This window comes from Hylobates moloch, unplaced genomic scaffold (genome assembly GCF_009828535.3).
Source record: "Hylobates moloch isolate HMO894 unplaced genomic scaffold, HMol_V3 SCAFFOLD_10, whole genome shotgun sequence".
Taxonomy (NCBI): Eukaryota; Metazoa; Chordata; class Mammalia; order Primates; family Hylobatidae; genus Hylobates; species Hylobates moloch.
Window position 1 is genome coordinate 24,968,857 of NW_026652285.1, and position 9,292 is coordinate 24,978,148.

At 42.9% G+C, this 9,292-nt stretch overlaps 1 protein-coding gene across 1 annotated transcript; it reads right to left on the bottom strand.

Moving 5' to 3' along the window:
• Positions 1-4,549: 4,549 nt before the first annotated feature.
• On the bottom strand, positions 4,550-5,353 carry LOC116474152 (keratin-associated protein 17-1). The gene has a single exon (XM_032162624.2). The coding sequence runs from the start codon at positions 5,291-5,293 to the stop codon at positions 4,970-4,972; it is 324 nt and encodes a 107-aa protein (XP_032018515.1). The 5' UTR covers positions 5,294-5,353; the 3' UTR covers positions 4,550-4,969.
• Positions 5,354-9,292: the final 3,939 nt, after the last annotated feature.

The following is a 9,292-nucleotide window of genomic DNA, read 5'->3' on the forward strand; positions in this document are numbered from 1 at the left end:
AAGGAAGGAAGGAAGGAAGGAAGGAAAGAAAGAAAGAAAAAGAAAGAAAGAAAGAAGAAAGAAAGAAAGAGAAAGAAAGAAAGAAAGAAAGGAAGGAAGGAGGGAAGGAAGGAAGGAAAGAAAGAAAAGAAAGAAAAAAGAAGAAATGAAGAAATGGGGGCAGAGGGTGAGAAAGTTTCAGTCACTTGCTGAAGATCACACACAACCTGTCCCTGATCTAAGGCTGCTGTCCTTCCTTCTCACCAACCTGTCTAGACCTACCTTTCTCAGAAGACTTCGTCAAAGTCACCGCCATCCTCCATGCTATCACATGAGCATAGAACATTGGCTTGACCTGTCCCTGGAAAGTATGTGACCCAGCCTTTCTGCTCCTCCTCAAGCATTCATTAGACCTCCAGGGTCTTCCTTGCTTTTAATGATTTTGACAGTTCCTTTAAAAACCAAAAAAGTCTGCAAGACCCAAAGGGTAAAGAGTAAAAACAAGAGACTTCTCAAGTGTGTCTCTCAAAGACTTTGTGAACAAAAGACTCATCTTTGCTACTCTTCAGACAGATGAAAGGAGAAATGAATCCTAGGTTTCTGAATACCAGGACTTAACATCTTGCTCAGTGAAGGGCCTACTTTGCCTTCACCATATGTTTTCATCAACACAAAAGGCAGGCTCTCACTTGGAAAAGCTGAGCCATTCTGCCATTCATTGTGCCATCCATTCATCCCTCCCTTCATTTATTAATTCATGCAATCATTGACTCAGTTTCTCTTTTATTTATGCACTCAACTCAGCCAACACTGGGTTCTGTGTGATGGATACAAAAAGAGTGAGTTGCAATTCTGGCCACAAGGAGCCCAAGTTTGGAAAAGAGACACATCTATAAGCAAGTATGGTACAGAATGCAAGTGTTGTGAAAGAGGGATGCAGGGGGTGGATGCAGCAGAGAGAGATCGCTGGCATGGAGAGGCATTTCCTAGAACAGCATCTGCCAGACATGGTAGAGGTGGCCATGCTTCCTGTGAGTGCTGAGGGGTCACTGCCTGACTATGACAGCTCCCCGAGGCCCTCACTTTGGAGGCACCCAGGAGAGATATTGACATGGTTTTTGGAGGCTGGGCATGGTGGCTCACACCTGTAATCCCAACACTTTGGGAGGCTGAGGTGAGTGGATCACTTGAGGTCAGGAGTTCAAGACAAGCTTGGCCAACATGGAGAAACCCCGTCCCTACTAAAAATACAAAAATTAGCTGGGCATGCTGGCATGTGCCTGTAATTCCAGCTACACTTGGGAGGCTGAGGCAGGAGAATTGCTTGAACCCGGGAGGCAGAGGTTGCAGTGAGCCAAGACGGCACTAAGGGTGACAGAGCGAGACTCTGTCCCAAAGGAAAAGAAAAAAAAAAGACATGGTTTTGGGGGAATTAGAGAAGCCTTTTCAAGTAATATGAAGGCTCAAAAAGAGTGGACAAAAAGGGGGTCATAAAGGCAGGAAAAAGACAAGATGTGGAAATCAAAGACATAGAGCACATAACATTTGGGAAGCAGCAAATGGTTCAACACAGCCAGGATGAAAAGCAAAGGGGATAGGAGGGAAAAGCAGTGGGGCAAGAGGGGTTACTAGGCACCCAATCGTGAAAGGTATTGTGGACCATGATTAAGAAGTTGTATTTTTTAAATGATAATGAGGGTTTAAGCAGGGGAGTAACTTGATCAGGGTAGCCCTTTCGGAAGGATGTGTGCCCTCTCTCTGGATGTGGAGAAGGGAGGGTGAGGGCAAGTCTGAAGGAAAGGAGACCATTAGGGGCCTGTGGCAATTACTCAGAAGTTTCATGGCAACAGCCTGAACTGGGCAGGTTCAGAGACCTGAGAGACGGGTCACGGTGGTTGAAAATGGAAGATTAGGAAGAGGGAGTGCCATTCTTTTAAATGTGGCTCTCAAGGAGTGGGCAAAGAAGACTTTGGACAGGCCTGCAGAGGGAAACACAGGGGAGCTGCTGAGACCCTTCTCTTTTCCATTCACTTCTCTTCCTCAGCTAAACCAGCAGAGAATGGAAGTCCGCCCCACAAATAAATTTCTCACAAACTCTCTCAGCCAAGAAACTCATCCATTGTGCTGGAATGTCATCTCTTCGAAGAATCCTTCCCTGCTAAATGAAAAGGCAGGTCATTCAACTATGTAGCCCATTTCTACTTTATTCTTCTTTATAGCTCTTTTCACCCCTTGACCTCATATAAGCACCATGAGGGCAAGGACCTTGTCTATTCACAGATGTATACCCAGCACCCAGAGCAGCAGCTGATACATTGGAGGCACACAATTAGCATTTATTGAGTGAATAAATGAGAACCTCTGTAGATAGCTAAGAAGGGCAAGCCTATATCAGTAATTCAAAAATCACTACCTCCACTCATGCATCCAGGAGGCATGACCATGAGCAATAGAATAATCAGCTCTGAATCACAACTATTCAATGCAGACTCACTGGTCTCTGGACAAGTGTGTCCCATTGGCAGCTCCTGCTCTGGCTGTGGCTTTGTCTTGGGGGTTAAAAAGCCAGTTCCTAAGATGCCAGTTCCTGCCAGAGTGAAAATGGCTCAAATAGTAGAGTCTGAAACTGAACCAGGGCAGAGTCAAATCGCAGGTTCTCTCCAAAAGAAGACACTAATAATACTGCTGGGTTCATAAATGAAAGAAAAAAATGAAAACATAATGAGCTACCACTAAACACCTGTTGGAATGTATAAAAAGACTGATAATATTAAGTGTTAGCAAGGACATAGACACTGGAACTCTCAGACATTGCTGGTTGGAATACAAAATGATGTGGCCACTTTGCAAAACAACTCGGCAGTTTCATGTAAGGTTAAGCATTCACTTACCATTTAAACAGCCATCCAATTGCTAGGTATTTATCCAAAATAAAGCATATATTCACCAAAAAAAAAAAAAATTCTACGAGAATGTTCATAGCAGCTTTATTGATAATAGCCAGAAATGCAAAAGAATCCAAATGCCCATAAGCAGATGAATATATTTTTAATGTAGTTTATCTATACAATGGTATACTATTCAGTAGGAAAAAAATGAATTATTGATACCTGCAACAATGAATACATACAAAACATGATAGGCAAAATGAAAAATAGTTCGTACTGCATGATTTATATGAAATTCTAGACATGGTGAAATCTATAGTAACATAAAGAACAGACTGATGATTGCCAGGGTCTGGGGATGGGGGAGGAACTGACTGCAAGGGCAAACTGGGAATTCTGGGGGTGATGGAAAGTTCCGTAAAGATCTTGAGTGCAGTGGTAGTTATATAAGTATACACAAATGTCAGATCACATCATACTGTTCACTAAAAATGGGAACTTTTTATTATATGTAAATTATATTTTAATAAAGTTAACCATAAAAAATGAAACAAAATTTTTTTTTAAAGAAAAAGGTAAAAGCAACATAATCCCAGTTTTATTCATAAATATGCTTAGAAAAGAGTCTGGAAAGCTTATCAGTAATAAACTGAGTGGTGAGCCTTCAGAATGCTATATTCTTTATACGTTTCTGTATTTTTTCATTTTTTAGAGTTCATTGCTATGCTTATAATCAGAAAAAATTTGTTCTTTGTCAAATAAAACATCGCTTTGTAGGCATAAAAATAAATACTATTTTTCCAGGGCAAGAGCAAAATTAGTTTTACTACACACACAGCTTAAGATCACTTTCAACAAGAGGTTGAATCAACTGTCTTTTGAGTTTTAACCTCCCAGGTGGACCCACATACCTCGGCTGGGCCCTACCTAGCAGAGGTATACTCACTCTCTCCTCCTTAGGACTCAGGCAGAAGAAATGTAGCTGGTTCCAGGTAAGACAACCTAGCACAGAAAAGTAAGACTAGGCCAACCATGAGGCTGAAAGAAGGAACTGTGCTGCACAGAACATCCTCAGAAACTGTGAATTCACTAGCTTTGCCATTAGAAATCCTTTCCATTCAGAACCAATCTTGTTTTACCAAAGCCTCCTCTCCGACTTTGCCAGAAAATTCTGATCAAGCCTGAAGCCCTCCTGCAGAGCCATCCTAGGAGAACTGTAGTGCAGAAGAAAGCCATGCCCCTCAATCGCCATTAAATGTGGCCAGCATCAGCATTCACCCAGGAGCTTTTAAAAATGCAGGTCCCTAGGGACTCTAGGCCCTAGAGCTAATGGGTAAAATCTCCAGTGATAAAACCCAAGGATCTATATTTTTAAAAGCTTTTCAAGTGACTCTCATGCAGCACACGGAAGCTTCCGTCTAGATCTATGGTTCTCAAACTTCAGTGCATAAGAATTACCTAAGGTTCTTGTTAAAAACACAGATTCCCAGGCCACACTTTGGTGGATTCTGATTCTGTATGTCTTAGGGAAGGCCTCAGAATCTCCAGTTTTAACAAGCTCCCAGGTGATTCTGATGCAGGTGATCCACAAACCACATTTCAAAAACCCTAAGGCAGATGCCAGAGTGAATTTTTCTAACCCAGTCCTCAGCAGGAGGTCAAGGAAGAGGCAAGAGAACTAATTAGGTTATGCCAGCATGCTCAAATTTATTAAGGCTCACAAAGAAGGTGGACTTTTTTTGCATCTCAAAAGCAGCAGAAAGCCAGGGCAGAGGATCAGTCCCAAAGACGCCTTGAAGAAGAGGATGTCTTATAGTACAAGACATTGAACTTCATGTGAATAAATAAAGTATTGGGAATTCACCCTTGAGCTTGGGATCACTTTGTTGTGACCGAGTTTCAATGTTTCATCAGAGTATGGCTCTTGTTCTCAGTGCCTTGAAATACCAGAGCAGGCATTGGAGAACAAGCCCTCCTCTACAAATCACAGAAAGACAAGACACTGTCTTGCAGGTATGGACGGTTCTGGACACGAGGGGCTGTCCCCCTGGAGCAGATGGAGGCTTTCGGTGGGACTGCATCAGTGGTGGCGGTAAAGGTCTTCATTTTGTGTCGCATATAGGTGTGGGCTGGCAGCACACAGGCCCACAGCACCCGGAGCCGCAGCAACTGGACCCACAGCAACTGGATCCACAGCAGCCACCCCCGCAGCCTCCGCAGCCAGATCCACAGCAAGACGATCCGCAGCAGCTGCCCCCGCAGCCAGAGCCCCCGCAGCCAGAGCCCCCACAGCCAGAGCCGCCGCAGCCACAGCAGGAGCCGCAGCAGCCACAGCAGCCACAGCAGGCCGGCTGACAGCAGCACTCTTCACAGCAGTTTTGCTCCTGGGTGCAGCAGGTGAAGCAGTCCCCCGGGCAGCACCCCATGGTCCGGGCCCGTCAGCTCGCAGGTCAGTAATGCAGCCAGAGTTCCCCACGACTGACCGTGGCCAGCCGGCTGGATGGCTGCTTTTATATCCCCTCACCCAGGCACAAGGGACGGGATGTTTTCTTTGTTATTATTTATGCAAGTTTCCATAAGACCGGCTCATTAACTGGCTGTTTATTTTCCAGTCCTGAGTACCTCAACTCATAAAAACGCCCCACTCCTGCCAACTGCTGTTTATCCAGAGGGTAAAAATACATCTTCGAAAAGACCTGTCATCATGGCCAGGCATCTGCCAGCTGTCATTAGCCCAGGTTGGAGATGGGAAGGGGAAGCCGGCCACAACCTCTGGCTCTGGAATGAGGGGCTCACCTCCCACATCTTCACAGGTTGGCGATGGACCCCATCTTCCATGGATGCTAGTCCTGGAAAGGCAGACTGGCAACAGCTGAGTGCCCTGTTCCCCCTGACACCAGTGGAGGCTACTGAGAACGCCTGGTCACGTGGCTCCTCCCAGGTGGAAATGACATCCTCATCCCGGTTCATGTGAGCCAGGCAGATGTTTGTGTCTGTGTGTGGTATGGGGAGTGTGCCACACGTTTAGGCTTGGCCGGTGAGCATCAATCATGAGTAATAACTGCCCTGTGAAACAGAGAGAGACTCATCGTAAAGCTGCAAGAAGCTGGTAAGGCATGGTCTGTCTCGGCTGCAAGGTGAGCTGAATACTCGCACTTCTCTCTAAATAGGTGGGAAGAACAGAGATCAGAACCGACTACCCACCCCCACTCCAGCCCCAGGCCTTTCCTTGACGGGAAGGAAGAGATGCAGGAGGAGGAAGAAGAGGAGAAGAGGAGGAAGAAAGGAAAGAAGAAAAGAAAGAAGAAAGCAGGAAGGAGATCAGTAAATATCCAAAATGCTACATTAAAATGGGAATGTAACGCACTTTTTTTAAAAGAGCTCCAACCTTATAGACCATCTGGCAGAAGGAGAAATTAGAATACAAAATACCCAGAGTGTCATCCCAAGGAATAAAACGCCTTTGCAAGGAGTCTAAAATCTACAGATGGTTCAGGTCCATGTGTACATTTTGAGATGGGTCAAAATTTCTGTCTCTTTCTTGGGCTTTGGTACCTTGTTCTCCTCTTGGAGTGCCCATGGCAGCCCTGGAGCTGGAATACAACATCTAGTAGGGGTAGAGGACAGAAGATAGGGGTGAGGTGGGAGTGGAAGGAGGGATGGGAGTAAGGATCTGGATCAAGGGATCTAGTCCTTCCCTTTTCATTTCCCTTTCTTTTTAAGATGGGCTAGAAGTAAGACAGCCTCTAAGAAGGGCTAGAAGGACTAAGGACAGGGTGGGGGTCAGGAGGGTAAATGATGAATGAGTTACTTGGATCTGATATGATACTCAATACTTCACAGGATATGGAATTTTAGAGCTGGGAGGAACCCCTGAAACATCATCTGGTCCAGGGTTTTATATCAGAATTGCCTAAAAGGGGGCCTTTAGAAAAATACAGATTCCCAAACTGTATCCCAGTCCTTATGATAAATCAGAATGTATGCTTATGAGACCTTGAGAAGCTATATATTTTAAACTTTCTCAGGTAACTCGGGTTACATTAGGAAACACTGATATAATCTAATCCTATCATGACCATCACTGCCAAGCACTTGTGTTTTACAGAAGGTGATACCAAGGCCCAGAGATGACACATCCATGGTAGATTGGACCCATGGCCCAGATGTTCTCCCTCCTGGTCCACTGTTTCTTCCACTGTACCACATCCACAGATGGGCACCTCTCAGTGAGCATAATACAGCAATGTCTATGGCAGACACGTCCTTTTTTTTGAGATGGAGTCTCACTCTGTTGCCCAGGCTGGAGTGCAGTAGCTTGATCTTGGCTCATGGCACCCTCTGCCTCCCAGGCTCAAACGATTCTCCTGCCTTAGCCTCCCAAGTAGCTGGGATTACAGGCATGCAACGACAAGCCCAGCTAATTGTTGTATTTTTAGTAGAGACAGGGTTTCGCCATGTTGGACAGGCTGGTCTGGATCTCCTGACCTCAAGTGATCTGCCCGCCTCGGCCTCCCGAATTGCTGGGATTACAGGCGTGAGCCACCACACCCAGCCAACATGTCCTTTTACATATTTATTTATTTTAATAAGAGGTCAAGCATTCCCAGGATAAAAGGTACAGAAGAGTAGAAAGTCTTCCTCATCTTCCAAAGTCTCACCATTCAGTTCTCCTGCCTCTCACCCACCCCCTCACTGCTCCCATAATTACTTAACCCCTCTGTACCTGAATTTCTTCATCTATAAAACAGAAATTAGGATAATAATAGTGCCAGTTTCATAGAGCTGTTTTGATTAAATTAGTAAATATAAATGTATACATATTGAACACTTGGTTGTTTGAACAACTTGAAAATACAAATTATCAAACTTTTATATTTAACAATTCATATCCTCATGAGCATTTACTCAGATTAAGTACAACATTCAGTGTGCAACTCAAATTATACACTATGATTTCAATTGTGTAAATGTACATGTCATGATGAGGACTTGAAGTCCTCATCATGGTGGTGTCATTTTTCTTCTGCGATTTCTTTCACTGTTGGTCTTTCCACACAAATTGGGCAGCAGTGGGGACTTTTTATATTTACTGCACCCAGGGTAGGGTTATTACTGTAGAAATGCAGAGAGAATGACTTAGGTCAATGCTTAGCTTATACAATTCAAAGTAGACTTTTGCAATGCAGGGGAGTGGGTGGTCAGATGACCAGGTCCATCTAGCCTCCTGGATGGGGTAATGAGAGGATATAGAATGGGTGGACTAAAGATCAGAGAGAACTCTAATATCTTAGTTGATGCCATGAGAGGGATGATAGGGCCAAGAGTAAGAGAGAACTATGTATATTTCAGCAAATGCCCACCATGAACCTGTTGCCAGCCTCTAGAAGGCTATGAAATTTCCATTGCATTCAAACATAACACCCCTCAAAGCTCGGACACCACCTCCAGATGAAGGTTGGGAGGGAGAAATCCTGAATGATTTCTGTGTTTACATAGAACTGACTTCTATTTTTTTCCCCCATAAGATGGAATGAGGGTTTGAAATAAGTTTAAGCAGTCTCAGAGAAAAATAAAGTTATATATTTTTAACATATCTTAGAACATGAATTTTGAAATTTGTAACTAATATATGTTATTATATATGTATATATGTATATATCTTTATGGATACTTATCTACATTAATATAAATATTTACATGCAGATCTTTGAAAAAACACTAAAAGGAAAACTAAAATATTAGCAGTAAACGTATTTATCGTGGCATGAAAAATGATTTTTATTTTCTTCTCTTTTTTTGTATTTTTTAGAAATTTGCAGTGTGTAGGTATGAAATTTATAATGTGAACATTTTATTATTATTATTATTTGAACACAGTGTCAAAGGCAAATGAAAACCTGGGAACAATACAAGTAACTCATAGACAAAGCTTGCTTTCATTTTCTATTTAACAAAGGATTTCCATCAATCAAAGAGAAAGACCAGCAACCCAATAGAAAAATTGACAATGGAGATGAAAAGATAATTCATGGAAGGGGAATATGAATAGCATTTGAGCATATGAAATATTGCTTAGTTGCATTCACAATAACAGAAAAGCGGATTAAAACTATTCCAAAATCCTATCTGTTACCAGATTTGCAAAGTCATATCTTTTGATAACACATTGTGTAATAAGGAATGAAGAGACAGATAGTCTCACACATTGCTGATGAGAGTGTAAATTGGTACAACTTTTATGGCAATATCCATCAAAATTACCAATGCAAAAACTAATTGATCCAATAATTTATATTCTGAGAGTTTATGACAGGGGTATATCAAGATATATATAAAATGATGTAAGTATACAGTATCTGTTGCAACATGGCTACAGAATCAACACTATCAAACTACCAACATCATTTTTAACAGAATTTGAA